The 17879-nt window shown below is 32.9% G+C and overlaps 1 protein-coding gene and 1 long non-coding RNA gene across 2 annotated transcripts in view; one reads left to right on the top strand and one right to left on the bottom strand.

Moving 5' to 3' along the window:
• LOC121257267 overlaps positions 1-17879 on the bottom strand; it is a 73386-nt gene that overhangs the window by 17175 nt on the left and 38332 nt on the right. The window lies entirely within an intron of this gene.
• Positions 6359-13466, top strand: LOC121257263 (probable alpha,alpha-trehalose-phosphate synthase [UDP-forming] 10). The gene is made up of 4 exons (XM_041158210.1): positions 6359-6640; positions 10283-12343; positions 12436-12709; positions 12796-13466. Exons 2-4 carry the CDS (start codon positions 10368-10370, stop codon positions 13117-13119), a joined length of 2574 nt encoding a protein of 857 aa, XP_041014144.1. The 5' UTR covers positions 6359-6640; positions 10283-10367; the 3' UTR covers positions 13120-13466.

The following is a 17879-nucleotide window of genomic DNA, read 5'->3' as shown; positions in this document are numbered from 1 at the left end:
GAGGAAAATGGTCGGGCAGAGGAAATGCGTGGGGGCCCTAGTCTTTACTCGCACAGATCATCCACGTACCCCTACAATTTTCGGATAAAATAGAACTGACACTTAGTACATATAATGATGTGCATAGAATTATAAATAAAATCATAAGTACGTATAACATTATTTTTATAATAATATAAATAGGAAATATTAAAATTTCTTATAATTTTTTTATCTCAATATACTTTACAATGGAAAAAAAAATGACTGTATATCTCTTTAAAAGATATGATATCAGAAAATTGTAACAAATTTAAACCCAAAAATAAGAATCTTCGAATTATTATTTTTATATTTTTAAATATGAAAAACTTTTATTCAATAATTCTACATCACACACATCTAAAAAAATTAATAAATAATAAATAAAAATTAATGTCTTATGTGGCAAAGTTTTGAATACTGTTCCAATGACCATTTCGATTAAGGCACTAGAACAAAACATTTCGATAACGGTATCATTTCTTTGTACCATTTTGAAATAGTCTATATATAGATAAATTAATTATATATGTATTAATTATATTTTAAAACAACATCAATGCAAATATTAAAAATTTAAAATACATATTTATAAAATTCAATAATACTTTTAAGTGCTCAATCCAATTATTAAAAAAAATAATCACTCATCTTCATCAACAAAAGGGGAGTAGTAATTTGATTTTCAGTTCTCGAAAAAATGAAACTAAAAAAATTAAGAAAATAATTTTCAAATGTGAGAATCTAAGTGAAAATTACAAAAAAGCCAAGATTTTTTCATTAATTACAAAAATATATTACTTTTAGCTAGTACATCGAAAACGGACGGATATTGACTGAAATACACTAAAATAACATATATTTGATGCGTTACAAAACACCTAGCTCTTCATGCAGGAATAATAAATTCCAGCTGATATAGTATTCAAAATATTACTATGTGGTGTTTCTTTACGGATAATGTTATATTTTATACTTTTATTTTATTTTTATTTTATTATATAAGATGTTATATATTTATTACTATTAAATAATCTTAAATATTATATTAAAATAAAAATATAGTGTATAGAATTTTTTTTATTGAATAATATTATTATATTTATCATTAATATAAATTATAGGGAATCACGAGACTTTCCTGCACCCTCGCCGGAGCTTATCCAAAATTGACAGCTAAGAAACTTGCAGTGGTCAGGCAGCGGCGTGCTGCCTCTTTAACCAAACGCGTATCTTTAATAAATAATAACCCATTTTTAATTTTAATGTTCAAATTTCTGTTTTTAACCCCAGCTGTCATGTATGCTAGCGCATACACAGCTCAGCATCGTATTCCACTTGCTGTAGTGTACCTCCCTACTCGGTCAATTTTACCCCTTAACCTGTGTTTAGTAACTAAAATAGTTTCAAATATTTTATTATTATTTATAAATAATTTATTATTTTTTATTATTTTTTAACTTCTATACATGAATGATATGAAATTACCTCTACATCCAAACTATTTAGACTATTTAAATATTAAGATAAGATTAGATAGTTTGAGATAAAAATAAAAATTAAATAAAATATTATTTTTAATATTATTATTATAGAATTTAAAAAAATTAAATTATTTATTATATTTTATCTAAAAATTTAAAAAAATTATAATTATAAGATGAGATGTTTCTGTACTCGGACGTTAATTGTTATTTGGATAGTGATAAGTTTACTATTCATCTACTACTTATTTACTACTTATAATATTTTTATTTTTTTATCATTTTATTTTAAGTATTTTTTTAACATCCTTAATCACTAAGAAAAAATTAAAAAAATATATAAACTTACTACTAGCCACTTCCTTAATCATTGAGTAAAATAAAAATTTTAAAAAAAAATAAATACAAAAAAAATAGTAAAAAAATAGTAAAAAGATAATAACCTTATCATTTTCCTTGTTATTTTCCATCTTTTGCTCGACAACTTTTGGCTATTATTCCATTTCAGCTTCCAAAGCAAAGGCCAAACAAAATACGAAAGGCATATTCCCTTGGCATCCTCCTATTAAAAATGACATTTTTTCAAACAATTTTAAAAGAAATATAGTTAGAAAAATTATTTTTATTTCGTAAAAAATTAGATTGTCAAATAATATGTTAAATATTATTTTTTAATGAGTAATAATAGATACAGTTACAAGGTATGCAAGTCTCGCGCATTTATTTAAAAACAAAGTCTACTATTAAAAAATAATTTTTTTATATAGATTTTAGATTTATCCACTTTTTTCAAATAGAATATACAAAATTTATATACTCTAAGACTATAAATGTTATTTATCTTTTTAAATTTCATTATGTTTATTGTAAAGTAAGGTTTGAGAAGCCAAAATTAAGAAATGACTGACTCAATGTTGGACAAATCAATAAAAATTTGAATCGATCGTTTTAGTTATAATATTAAAAACTTTAATATATATATATCTACTCTATTATAATAAGTAATTATCTAATTATGAATAGTAATTTTTGTTATTTTTCTATTAACTTTTCTTATTTTTCCGTTAAGTCCGTTAAATCCTATTTTATCAAAAGATTCTTAAAATCTTTAATCATTTAACGTGTAGCACTCTTGTAGAATTTATTGAATGATCTTGTTTTATCAAAAGGTTCTTAAAATCCTTAATCATTTGACTTGTAGCTCTCTTATAGAATTTAATGAATGATCATGTTTTTCCAAAAGGCCCTTAATAGTCTCGTGGCGCACATGAATTGACGTCTCTTTTTCATTTTTTTTGTTCTGACAGTGTAGTCATTTTCCTTTATTTTTGTTTCAACTTTTTTAAATAAAAAATTAATAATATTTTATTATTATATAGAGAGTAAATAGATAATCTAATATAGATGCAGACCAATACTCATACTTTGCTGAAGTTTATATTTTTTTAATTTTTTTTTTATATTTTTTTAACCTTGTTTTTCTTTTCCCAGACAAATAAACTAATGAAATTTTCACTTTTTTTTATTCAAATCATTATATCAGGTGCACTCCGAAACTAACGCATGGAGGGCCATTTCCTAGTATTTACATATGTGTGTATAAGCGCACAATGCATTCAATCATGAATCATTTAATATGATGTATAAAAGAGTTTTGAATTTATTAATTAGGTTCAATAAAAATATATTATGAATCTAAATAGTTTTACTAAATATGTAATTCCTGTATTTGATTTTAATTATCCACATTCGTTTGCTTCATATAATTGGATCTACAAAGAAGATAAATACCATTAAGATACGAACACATGGCAATGGTAGCATTTTTGCACAGTAACAAATTTAATGCAAAATAATTATTACACTCGTAATTTATTTTTCTGTTTCCCCAAAGAAAGTAAAGAACTCAGGATTTTAGATTATAACTTTTCTACTACTAATCTTATTGAATATAAGGATGAAAAAAGTTATTACATGTTTAATTGTATCATATAATTGAAATTAGCTTGAATTAGCTTGAAGCGGTCGATTGAAGCAATTCTATGAACAATTCAAAAAATACACTAAAATCGATTTGATTTATGGCCGATTAAAATTGAATCAATCCAATCAACCTAAATCCTGAATCAAACTTTTTTTTCGTGTCTTGCTATAAAGTATGAAGTATAAGCTTATTCTTATCAGTCATGCACTTACATTTGAAAATCAAAATTGCTTTGAAACGGTTTGTCTGTTACTAAGGCTTTAACAGTCCCCAATAAATTTCCATTACATAAGCAATTCTATACAAATATCATAAGACATATTACACCTGATAATTCCAACACTCCTGAAGGCTTTGTCTCTATTTCTTATTCAAGGCTTCAACCCTATTATCTGTGAATTTTAGAGACTCGTCACAAATTTTAGATTAGTTCTAAGCCAGAAGTTTATCTCATTCCACTTTCCTGCCCTCCAAGCATCCCCATTTTGATCATTTATTATATCTACAATAGAATCCATATATATTAAGAGTTGAATAGTGGAGAGAAATGAAAACAAAAGAAAGGAAAATATGAGAAACTGGAAAAGAAATGACAAACGTGAAATATCAGATAAAACCCTTCGTCTGCTTTCTTCATTTGGCTCTCCCTCCCTCTCTCCCTCCCTCTCTCAGACAATTTTTTGAGGAAGAATTTTAATAAGGGATTGCGATCAAGTTTTGAAACTTCTATTATATAATTAGTAGAGGCTTCAACCTCTTTTTCTCGAAAGAAGATAGCTCTAGAAAGAAAAAACCCAACAACTACAAAGCCCTCAAATGTTCTTTGATGGTCTCTTATGTGAGGAGGGAATGAGGATTTTGAGAAAGAAGATGATATCAAGGAAGAAGGGAGGAAGGATGCTGATGAGAATGTGAAAAAAGGGAGAAGGATTTCTGGTTTTGAGTTTGGAGCGAAGGGAAGGGAAACCGGAGAGGGGAGGCTTTTTTGTTCCCATGAGTTGTAGCCTATGGTGCGATCAAATTGAAGATAAAATGGGAGGCCGACGTGGCGGGTTGTTATTTGGGAGAAAACAAACCGACTGGCCATAAGTTTATCTCTTTAAAAATACTTGTAGGTAAGAGATTTGATGAGTAAAAATATTTTTACATTTTATTTGTAAAAAATGTTTACAATTATTTTTTTATTTATTTCTATAAGATATGTATTCTACACCGACTTATAGATATAGTTTTTTTAATATTAAGTATTATAAAGTTTAGGTATTGTATCTACTAAACTAAGAAACTTATAAATATATATATGTATAAAGTTTATGCTAAAATATAAACAACATATTTAAAAAATAACAATATTATGAAAACTAATTCTATCATTCTCTACACTATTGAGTAATTATTATTTGATGAAATGTAGTTATCATTATTATGACTATATAAGATTTACATGAATGATTAAATCCTTTATAAAATACTACAATTTGCGATATTGGAGGTACTATTATCGTTGCCATTGACGTGGCACAACAATTGCTTATGTCGTAGAAAAGTACATAACCATAGTAATATTTTATTATTAGAAAATATTCTTAACCTATGGAATATTATATTTGAAACTAACGGGTCACTAATGGCTTGTGCATGATAGTTTAGTTATAGGGTTTTGTTATGTATCAATCACTGTTTATTTTTATAATCCATACTTCACAATTTTTTTTTTTTTTTTTATAAGGTGTAGGGTGTGTGCAGTACATAATGGCTGATGAGAAAAATTATTCTTTAAAAAAAGATACACTCATTTGCCCTAGTCATCAAGGGTTAGGTTGGAATTATAAAAAATAATTTATATAAAGTGTGCAAGTTTCACATACTCATTTTGAAAAATTTGGATAAATATGAAACTTATATAAAAAATTATTTTTTTAATAGTGAATTTCATTCTTTTTCAGAGAGAGAAAATACTTAAAAGGTCTCGATTTGTTTGGTTAAACTATTTTTGAAAAAGAATCTCAACTTCAAAGCAACTTTCAATCTAAAGAAGAAAATTATTTCAGCTTTTCATTAAATTATTCACTTAAATTTGTAATGGGAAATGAAAAAATAGAGACAAATTTGGATTCCATTATTTTTTAAATGAGAAATGATATATAATCATAGGAAATGAAAAACCTTACTTTTTAATTGTGGATCTCATTATTTTTTTAAATGGAATGTGCATAATTTATAAATTCTAAAATTGTATATAGCATTACTCTTCAATAATAATAAAAAAATTACATAAACCAAAATAAAAATTATCCTTGAGAAATTACATTAAACTAACTTTTTAGCTTTATTTATTCATTTTTATAAACTCCAACACAAAACAAATTTAAAAGAGTTTTTAAGAATATATATATTTATAATAGAAAAAAAAAATACGATAGTGGAGGATAATGTTATTTAACTTATTTATCTACCACGACAGCCTCTCATCAATTAAAAAAGAATGGATATATGGTTAGCTCTAACTCAGCTACCCTTCTTTTTGGCTTTATTCTTTGAACTAAATTTTCTTTTGTTTATTAATAATATTATATATGAGTTGTAATTATAAAAATCTCTAATATTTAAAAAAAAATTAGAATCTACTATTAAAAAATACATTTTTAATTTAACTTTAAGATATTATCCACTTTTCTAAAAAAATATTCTATCAAACTTATCTACAGATATCATTTATCTTCTATCAAAGGCATATACTACCACGTTTTTTTTTCCCCTAATTTTCTTAGTATTATCATTAACTTATGGTCATTATGGTCATTTTTCTTACAGCAGAGTTGAAAAATGGGAAACGCAATCCGAGGCGAGTCCCGAAGCCAGGAGTTGAAAAGCCGAAACTGGCTGCCAGTGGGGCGGGTTAAGCTTATCCGAGATATATTCATTTATTTATATTTTATATATATATATATATATATATATATATATAGGAAATTATTCGAGCAATCCAAAACGCATTCTCCGGTTTCTCTTCTTTCTATCCGAGCCCAGTTTCATACTTCTCCGATAAATATTGCCGCGCAACCGTCTCCGATCGCCGGTTACTTGAGGTTGGGGTTTTTTTGACCTTTCAAGCTCCGCGTGTCTTCTATTCTGCTTTGCGGTTGACTTGGTATGGGCTTTGTTTTTTTTTTTTTGATCGGTAATCAAGAAGTTATATTCATAGAAACTGGTACGGGCTTTGTTTTGTTTTGTTGAATTTCATTAACGCCTCGTTCGGTTGCCGAGAAAATATCGTAATAAATCTGCGTTTTTCTTTAATCTCCGGTGTTTCGTCGGAGAGTATAAAGTGCTAGAGACTAAAGAGTCTTTTACTTCGTTTTGTTCTCCTGGAACCTGACGGGACGTGTTAGAGCCATTATCTACGATTTCAAAAATCTTACTCGTGTTTGTGCATAATACATATACGTATCTGTTTGGATTCTCGGTGTTATGTATATATAATCGGGGCAGTTTTGGCAGGAATTTATTGGTAAGGCGTGAGACTTGAAAATTCCACATCGTTTTGAATTTGTTTCTGGTAAGATGTTTGGCTTTTTAATAACATATCGTATTTTTTTGGGGGGTTTTCGCTAGTACGATGAGATCTAGAAGGTTTATTTCGTGGTGAAGAGCTCGGAACTGTGAACTGTGTTATTTATGCCTGGCTTATTGGTCATGACTACTATTTTGGTATACGAACCAATCACAATCCCCCACTGGTCTCAGAGGCGCCGTCTATTTTGAGGGAAAATACTTTCTGGGAAAATTATACTTCACAGAGATAAACAAAGTTTTGGAGGTTTTGTCCTTACCTGACAAAAGACTTGTTTTGTGCAAGATCCAAAATCAGATATCCATTTATGCCATAAATAATTTTCCCTGAAAATACTTTCCGGGAAAACTTTGCTAGACAAAAGGTGACTTCAGGTGTGGATGTATTATAACCTGCTCAATTCAAAGTTAGACATCCTTAAATTTAAATGCAGCCATAAACAGTTTTCAAAGATTTTCATGAATGTAACTTGAGCATTGGAAGATTTTTTACCCTTTCCATGGATTGTTTCTTTTCATCGTGCAGAAGGAGTGCAGCGTTGAAAATTTTGGTTTATTTGTGGCAGGTGGGAGCTTAAAATAATTATAAAATTTCCTAGAATATACTCGAGACATACTGGTAAAAAAAAAAAAAAAAAAAAAAGAATATACTCTTAAGACTTTTTGTCTAAGCATGACATATATGTGCTTTGGTGGGGATGATTGTTGTTTGATAACAGAAAAATGAATTTCTCGAGTTTTAATTCGTGTAGAATCATGTAACATATCGTAGATTCCGATGCTTCAGACTAAAGTAAATGTAGTTTAAATTGGAACTTCATATTTGTGCCTCTCTCTTCGCAGATTTTCTTTTGCTCATTTAGGGTTATTAAAATAGCCTACAGGCTCTCACCAATGCTTTTATACCCCCCCCCCCCCCCCCCTCCTCTCTTTCTCTCTCAATTCTTGTGTAAAGGTTCTTTTAGAGGAAGATTCATATCCATTTTGTGTTGGCAAGTTGAAACAACACTTCTCTAATGTCATTTTGTATTATTTACGGGATTGTAATCATGCTAAGATAATATAAGCTAGCCTCTATTTCTTTAAGCATTGCCATAGAAATTAGATACTATCAGGTTACCATCGGAATCATATTTTTGTGTTTTAGTTCCTACCTCTAAGTGAAGCCGGAATTGCTAAGGAAGATGTTGGGAGTAATTTTGATAAGTTTTTTAGTGTCAGTCTGAGCAGGAAAAGTGATACCAACAAATGGCGGTGGAAATGTGCCTGAGCAGTCCAGACTAACCCACATCCAACCAAGAGTTTGGACAAGCTTGGGTTGGGCTTTTTTAAGCTTGGGGTGGATCTCCCGCCCCAAATTATATTTTTTGGCTAGGGTGGAGGCCCATAATATCCAAGCTCAACCCTCAGTGCAATCCATAAAAGTCCAGCCCTTAATACAATATAGCAACCTATAGTTAATAAGACAGTTTTTTTTTTTATATGGACTGCATGTTGTGATTAAGTTCTGTACTTGAAGTAAGTTATCCCAACTTGGAATCATCTTTATATCTCTTTTATGTTAACATAACTATTGTATTTTGGTGGGAAATAAGGGATAACAATTCATGATATCATGTTATTGGTTATTGCATAGCTGAGTACTAACCTGTTAGCCTAAAACTTACGCCGTCATGGTCAGCCTGACTCAACCCAGTTTTACAACCTAGCCCAAGTTCAGCCTGTCAACCTTAGCCTTGGGACGAATTGTAGAGGCTGTATGTCATGTTGGATTGGATAAAGGCTGAATGTTTGGAAAGGTTGGGCTGAGCCTGGGTTGGCTGCCAACACAGATCAGCTTGCCCTAGGTTCAGCCCTACCATTAAATTTAATATTTTACTACTAGTTTAAAAAAATGTCCATGTGATAGAAGTCAAATAATTCAATGAGTTCAGTAGAAGCCCACAGTACATTTGGTCCACAAGCCCATCTGATCACTTATCCCCACTTCTTGAACTTGAAACCCTTCTTTTCCCTCCTGTTTTTGAGGTTATATTGTTTACATCTTGATAAACTCTTAGGCAAGACTAAAATCTAACTAATTGATTGCAAAGAGGGATCCCATTTATAAAGCAGGTGAATTTTATGAATATTGAAATCATAGTTAAGGAGATCGCCTAAGAGAATTACAGATTTGTGTGTATTACTGTATTATGATATTAATATGTCACTTAGTAGGTCGATTGTAATTGATTTTAATGGAATTTATTTTCATGACTTCCTTGTATTGCTAAACTAGCACGCATAGGCGACACTCTTGTATATCTCCCATATATTCGGGCCTTTGTCTATTTCTTGCTCAATAAAATATTGTTTATCAATAAAAAAAATGTCACTTATCCTTAAAACACTTTATATGTTGGCTGGTCCCTCATAGATTGGTTTTGGATGCCCAGATAGATTATTTGGTCTGTGGGGAGGAATATGTTTAATTCTTTTCCCTCTTCAGTGGAAGTCGTTGAAAGAGCTAGAAGCTTCTTTTATCCTCACAAGGAATATCTTATTACCATTTTTTAGCTCTAGCACAAATATGAAAGTTATGGCTGACAATCAATGGTTAGGATCCTCTTGATTTGGGGGTCTTTGACTTCAGTTTTAAGAAGATATTTCAGGCGTCTTGGGCCTGTGGCTTCTAATTTTGGTTTTCTGAAAATTTCTGCTGGACTCACATTGAGTATTGGTTAAGCAAATTGCATAATACTGTATTTTCTTTGAAAGGTTTTTCAACTTCTGGTGGAAAGTTCATATATTGTTTAAACATCTTTTCCCAGCTAAATAATTTTCCCAGCTTTTGAAGCTAAATGGAAATTCTCTATGCGTTATTCCAACATTATCCTTTGAGCAACTAAAGTGCCTCTGTTTTTATTGTTTTTTTTAAGTAATTCTCAGTTGTACATTAGTTAATGGTGCTTTTGTTATAGGTGGTATTGAACAGAGAGAGCTTGTTTGAAATGCACTGACATATTATTGAGGAAGCTTGGGTTTTGGATTTGTTTGTGGAATTATGAAAAATGTCTGTAGGGAATGGCCTACCTGATCCTACATTTGAGCAACCACAGAACATTCTATTATATATATTTTTTTATGCTGGCTGATATATTTGTATGAATATCTTTTTATGTGGTTTGGAGCTATATTGTCAACAACTTAATGATGTGAGTAATCCATTTTATTTCTCTAGGTTTTTGGATAGCTCAGCCGGAAAAGATTCTGTTAGGAAGTGTTCCTCTGTATGATTAGGTGGAAATAATTCTCACTTGTCATTAATGGCATCAAGATCATGTGCCAATTTCTTAGACTTGGCCTATGGAGACCTATTGGATGTTCCTCATACTCCCAGAATGCTTCCACGGGTCATGACTACTCCAGGAATCATCTCTGACTTGGATGGTTATGGCAGTAATGATGGGAATTCTGATGTTTTTTGTGAGAGGAAAATTGTAGTGGCAAATATGCTACCTTTGCATGCCAAAAGAGATACAGAAATTAATAAATGGTGCTTCAGTCTGGATGAGGATTCAATTCTATTACAGTTAAAGGATGGTTTCTCTCCTGAAACAGAGGTACTTTATGTGGGTTCTCTTAAGGTCGAAATAGATGCTAATGAACAAGAAGAGGTTGCACAAAAACTACTGGAGGACTTCAATTGTGTGCCTACTTTTCTACCCCATGACCTGCAGAAGAAGTTTTATCTTGGGTTCTGTAAACAGCAACTTTGGCCTCTTTTTCATTATATGTTACCTATGTGCCCAGACCATGGTGATCGTTTTGATCGCTTGCTTTGGCAGGCCTATGTTTCTGCAAACAAGATATTTGCAGACAAGGTTATGGAAATAATTAATCCTGAGGACGATTCTGTTTGGGTTCATGATTATCACTTAATGGTTTTCCCAACATTTTTGAGAAAGCGATATAATCGAGTCAAGCTTGGTTTCTTTCTTCACAGCCCCTTTCCATCATCCGAGATATACCGAACTTTGCCTGTTCGGGATGAAATTTTGAGGGGACTTCTAAATTGTGATTTAATTGGTTTCCATACATTTGATTATGCGCGTCACTTCCTCTCATGCTGCAGTCGAATGTTGGGTCTGGATTATGAATCAAAGCGAGGACACATTGGGCTTGATTACTTTGGCCGCACGGTTTATATTAAAATTCTTCCTGTAGGTGTTCATATGGGTCGACTTGAATCTGTACTGAATCTTCCCTCGACTTCTGCCAAAATTGGAGAAATTCAAGAACAGTTTAAGGGGAAAAAGGTGATTCTTGGTATTGATGACATGGATATATTTAAAGGTATTAGTCTTAAACTTCTAGCTGTGGAACAGCTATTGCAGCAGCGTCCAGAGCTGCAGGGCAAGATTGTTCTGGTTCAAATAGTGAACCCTGCAAGGGGCTTGGGCAAAGATGTCCAGGAAGCAAAGAGAGAAACCTATTTAACTGCCAAAAGGATTAATGAGGTTTATGGTTCACCTAATTATGAACCAGTGATTCTAATTGATCGTCCTGTTCCGCGTTTTGAAAAGTCTGCCTATTATGTGGTAGCAGAATGTTGTATAGTTAGTGCTGTGAGGGATGGCATGAACTTGGTGCCTTACAAGTATATTGTATGCAGACAGGGCACTCCATATATGGATGAAGCTATGGGTATAAAATCTGATTCTCCTCGAACAAGCATGCTTGTTGTGTCTGAGTTCATTGGCTGCTCGCCTTCTTTAAGTGGAGCAATCAGGGTTAACCCTTGGGACATTGATGCTGTGGCTGATGCCTTGGAATCAGCCATCACCTTGCGTGATACTGAGAAGCAGTTGCGACATGAGAAACACTATCGGTATGTCAGTTCTCATGATGTAGCTTATTGGGCTCGCAGCTTCATGCAGGACTTAGACAGAGCATGCCGGGATCATTACAGTAAACGATGCTGGGGGATTGGCTTGGGTCTGGGATTTAGAGTTGTTTCTCTCTCTCCTGGATTTAAGAAGTTGTCCATTGACCACATTGTCTCGGCATATAAAAGAACTAACAGAAGAGCAATATTTCTGGACTATGATGGTACTGTCGTTCCACAAACTTCTATTATTATAACTCCCAGCCCTGAAGTCATATCTGTTCTGAATGTTCTGTGCAATGATCCCAAGAACACTGTATTTATTGTTAGCGGGAGAGGGCGGTGTTCTCTGAGTGAGTGGTTTGCTCCATGTGAGATGCTGGGAATAGCAGCCGAACATGGGTACTTCTTGAGGTATGTTAAATTATCTGGTTTGGGCATCTAGTTGGCCTCTTGAAGTTCTTTTCCAGAGAAACTGAGATTCTTTTGCTATTTTCTTCTTGCAGGTCAAATCGATCCTCTGAGTGGGAAACAAGTCCAGTTGGTGCTGATCTTGATTGGAAAAATATTGTAGAACCTGTGATGAGATTGTATACAGAGGCAACTGATGGCTCCAATATAGATATTAAAGAAAGTGCTTTGGTATGGCACCATCAGGATGCTGACCCTGACTTTGGATCTTGCCAAGCAAAGGAGTTGTTGGATCATCTGGAAAGTGTACTTTCTAATGAACCCGCAGTTGTTAACAGGGGCCAGCATATTGTTGAAGTTAAGCCACAGGTATGATTGCTCCCTGCCCCTTTGTTGTTTCTCTTGTCCATCAATTGGGAGCAAAATTTCTGATTAATGTCACATTACATGCTCAGGGAGTCAGCAAGGGGTTGGTTGCCGAAAAGGTTCTTTTGAGAATGGTCAATGTTGGGGCTCCACCAGATTTTGTGATGTGCATTGGGGATGATAGATCCGATGAAGATATGTTCGAGAGCATATTAAGCACAATTTCTAGTCCATCCTTGCCTGCAGCCCCAGAGATCTTCGCTTGCACCGTTGGTCGAAAACCAAGCAAGGCGAAGTATTATCTTGAGGATACTGCTGATGTTGTGAAATTGCTTCAAGGGCTGGCTACTGCTTCAAGTCCGAAGCCTAGGCATATTGCCCATATCCAGGTTTCTTTTGAGAGTGTTGTTTGAGTTGGAACCAAGTGACCGGCACAGATGTGGGAGCTCCATATACACCAAACCAGTGTTTTGCTCTGATGGATCTCTTCCATGAATCAGGAGAAAAGTGTTGGTTATCCCTCCCAAACTTATCCGACACAATTGTGGGACATTGCAGGTTGCAGTTCTGACATTTGTGAGCTCCCCCGAACCTTTTTTCAATTTGCTTGAAGTTGATTTCGGTGGGATTGTCAGAGGATCATGGAGAATTTGAAAGTAATCTGTCGTTGTCTATAATGGCTATTTCCATTTAATAGGGCACCATTACAATGTATAGGTACACTGCCTTTGACACAATACATAACGCCAGTTTGATCTGATACCCGGTACTCCTTTCTAACTGCCAAATTCAGTACTTTAATAAGTATTTCCTGGTGTAGTGATCGAAATTATCTGAATTAGTTGGCACTGAATTAGTATGCTTTTGTAAATTGTAATGCTCACAGATTTGTGAGTCTGATCAGTTTTGATATTTGTGGAAAAGATGGTCGGTGATTTATTTCCTGATTAGTTTTAGTTTTGGAGAAAATGGATCTTGTGCAGAAGCGGCAGGAAAATAACACAGGAAGAATGTATTTACTCGCCCTTAATTCCTTGTCCTAAATAGTTTCTTCAGCCATATTCCTTTCATGGCAAAGACCTAAGGCAGGACGATTTAATTAAAAAAAAAAAGCCGATATTAGAGTTGCCTTTCTATCTCTCCACGCTCTCTCCATTCTCCCTAGAATTCTATTAAATTCACTCAAACCAGCCCTCCTCGGAGGAGAGAAAGATACTCCTCCCGAAAGAGACGGCTTCCAGACTTCTGTGTGATTGGAGAGAGTTTTTTTCAATTTTCATACGGAAACTCTAGCTTTATCATTTCTATAGTGACGAGTTTGTAAAATATTTATATTTATAGTAGATTTGCATCCCAAACGACAGGTGGACATAAGCTTTGTGCGGAACTATGTAAATGTGTGTCTTGCTTTCCATTTATCTTTGCTGCATTTATATTCTATTTATTGAATGGACGTACATACGGACACCACACCACTGCTCCAGACCGCCATCATGGACCCCAAACCATACTGATCAAGCTGATCCGTGAACGTGGGTCAAACATGACTCATTCTCCCACCCTCTTCAGCGTATCGTTACAAAACAGGCCGTAACACATCCCTTCCCATCCTTCATCTTCCCCTAATTCCCCAGTGCCATCTGGTCATTGCAGATAAACTCTCTCTGTTCTGTTCTCTAGGTTGGAAATGATTGATCTTTTTATTTTTGAAAGAAAACTATTTACTGGACTTTGATGTGTTGAGTAAATTAGTAAAAACAAACCCATATTATTTGGGATCCCATGTGTTCATGTGGATGGAATATATGGTAAGGGAATCCCATATATGGACAGAGGAGGATGGGATGTTATCGCCTATCGGCATCAGAGGTTCTTTTCATATTCAGAATGTCAAAACAAGCACGAAACACGGAAAGGAAGCTGTTACATCAAGGAGCTGGACACACAGAAAAAGATGGAATGGCTCACAGAATCTGGGGTCGATTTCTTTTATGAATGCCAACCCATGAAATTGATTTTGTTCTTACAATATTTTGCAATTTGCATGAAATTGTGTCGTGTATCATAAAAAATAAAAATAAAAAATAAAAAGAGACAGATATCTCGAATAATAATACCAAGCATATGATAAAACGTTGTCGTGTTCCACATAATTATTCATTTCATAATCATATATCTTCATCCTCTTCTTTTTCCTTTTGTTTATTATATCTTGATATTGCAACCTTCACTATCAAAAAGGTCAAAACGATATGCCCCCATCGAAGGTTTGGAACAGTATAATTTTTTTTTTCTTTTTTCTTCAAACATTTTTTAAATCACTTTAAACAAATTTTTAAATAAAATTTACAAATTTATTAAAAAAAATTCTTTTTTAACCATTAAGTAAAAAAAAAAAAAAAAACAATTTGGTAGAAAAATTCGGTGGGAGTAGTGTTTCTCAAACAAATAGACTTTTCGTTGAAAATTAGAATTTCCTTACTAAAATTATGTTCTCTTCATTCCCATGCATGGTTATTCACATTGGTGTTATTATGTGGGATGATTAGCCTCATGTGGTTGTGATTGAGTGACCATTTTTCATTAAATATATATTTTTATTTTGTTTTAAATTAAATTATTATTTTTATTTATGATAATAATTGTTTAAGAAGATGTTAGATCCTTGGTACCTACCTTACTGTCATTATCTTCTATTTTAAATGAAGTCTCAGTCTTCATAGAATTTAGATCACATATGGATGACTATCTATCTTTCTAAATGGGGTTGTCAATAATCCCCAACAATTTCTAAAATTGGCCACCATTATTGAGAGCATATTATGGATTACTGAGTTAGCAACATTCTCATACACTGTTTCTCATTTTATTTCAAATGGATAATGAGATTAGGATTATCTTCAAACTAAATCAAGTCGAATTCAAGCAAGAGTAATACTAGAGCTTGATTAACATAATTAGTAGTTCAAACTCCGCTCAAATTCAAATACTTTTATTTGAACTTTGACTTGTTTAATATTAGTTGTGGTTGAGCTTGATTTGAGCTCAAGTAAATCAAACAAATTTGCAAGTGCTACAATACATTTTATCAGTACTTTAACTATTCAAGTAGTTTTAATAAAGGTATTTCTCATACAATACATACTAATATTAATTTTTAAATTTAAAAAATAATATATTTATAATTATTAAAAAATGAAAATATAAGACATCCAAATTTCCAATAGACAAAATTCTCTTTCTTTTTCTCTCCAATCCAACCATTCAATAAATTGAAATATAACTATAATATGTTAGTATGTGTACAAATAAATATCTTATAAAGGTAAATTATAAGTTTACTAATAGAATATAACTAAATACATAAAATAAAGCCAACATGTAAAGGGTTATTTTACAGACCAAGGTGATATTATTATAAAGGTTAAATACTAAAATAATGCGTATGGTTTGGCTGTTAGACGAATTACTTTTCGAATTTTATTTGGACTTTCTTCATCTCTGTACTCTCAACTTATATCAATTGATCTTTCCTTCACATCTTTGTTAGATTTATTAACAGGACCCTCCCCACATAGCATGTGAGTCACACCACAGGCTAAAACAAGCCTCGGGGCACAAAAAATCAAAATAACAAAATAAAAAAAAAAATTTAAGAAATAATTTTTTTTACTATTTTATAAATTATGTAAGATCACTCAACATCATTAAATACATGGATAAACACTGCCTTGGAAGAACCCGTCACCCCAGCACGATGGCTTGAGTCGCGCCCAGGCGGTGCAGTTTGGGTCGCGTGATGGAGGCTAGGGGTGGGCAGCGGGGCTCCGCCCCCGCTGCCCCGACCCGCTTCCGCCCGCCTCCGTTAGGCGGGGCGGATCACCCCGCCCGTCAGATGCGGGCGGCGGGGCCACCCGCCCGCATCTGGGGCAACATCCGGGGGCGGGGGCGGGCTGGGGTGACCCCCGCCCCGGATATAACCCGCCCCGCCCCGCGGATATTATTATATATATAATTATAATTATATATAATTATATTATATATTATACGTTATTTACATATATTTAAAAAAAAAAAAAAAAAAACCCAGGCATGAAACGACGTCGTTTCATGCCTGGGTTTAAAATTAAAACCGAAACCCTTGGTCCCTTACGCAGCCCCCCTACTTCGCATCTCAGTTCTCACCTCTCGGCTCTCACTCTCGCTCGCAGCGGCGCAGCCTCGCTCTCGCCTCTCTCTCTCTCTGAGTTACTTCTCGCAGCCGTGAGCCGCCGCCCGGTCCATCACCTCTCTCTCTCTCCGGTTCCTCTCTCTTCATCTCCGAAGGTAAGCCGTAAGAAACCCAAATTTTTAAATCAAATTTTTTTTTTATTTACATATTTAATGGAGATTGGAGGAAGGATGGAGTTTATTGGAGATGGAGGATGGGATTTTGTGAATTGTGTGTTGTGGAGTTTAGATTGTGCATGTGGTTTGATCTTTGAAATTTTGAATGTGACCCGTGAATTGTGTGCTGTGATTTTTTTTTTTTTTTTGCATTATATAATGTGTGTAAATCACTGAATTTCAATATTATTGTGTCTAGGGCTCCAATCCGAAACCCTAAATTAATTTAGGGGTTTTAATCTTTGAAACCCCTAAATTAATTTAGGGTTTCGAAATACCCTAAATTAATTTAGGGTTTCGAAATACCCTAAATTAATTTAGGGGTTTTAATCTTTGAAACCCCTAAATTAATTTAGGGTTTCGAAATTCCCTAAATAGCCCAATCCGAAACCCTAAATTAATTTAGGGTCCTAAATTAATTTAGGGATTTTAATCTTTGAAACCCCTAAATTAATTTAGGGGTTTAATCTTTAAAATTGCTATGCATTAGGGGTTTAAAAAATTAATTTAGGGGTTTAAAAACAGAATTTGATGTTCCCTACCAAATTGAACAAAAAAAAAAAAAAAAAGAATGCACTAGGGTATTTCGAAATTCAATATAATGAATTAAGATGAAATATATATATATATATATATGAAATTATGAATGTCAAGTGGTACTTTTTTTTATTCTACTTTTTTTTTTTTTTTATGTTCATTATAATTTATATAGTTGCTATGCTTATGCCTTATAGTCTTTCAAGTTATAAATATATATATATATATATATATATATATATATATATAT

The sequence above is a fragment of the Juglans microcarpa x Juglans regia genome, chromosome 3S, assembly GCF_004785595.1.
Source record: "Juglans microcarpa x Juglans regia isolate MS1-56 chromosome 3S, Jm3101_v1.0, whole genome shotgun sequence".
NCBI classification, from domain to species: domain Eukaryota; kingdom Viridiplantae; phylum Streptophyta; class Magnoliopsida; order Fagales; family Juglandaceae; genus Juglans; species Juglans microcarpa x Juglans regia.
The sequence above is the reverse complement of the archived record's forward strand: the minus strand, read 5'-3'. Positions and strand labels throughout refer to the sequence as shown.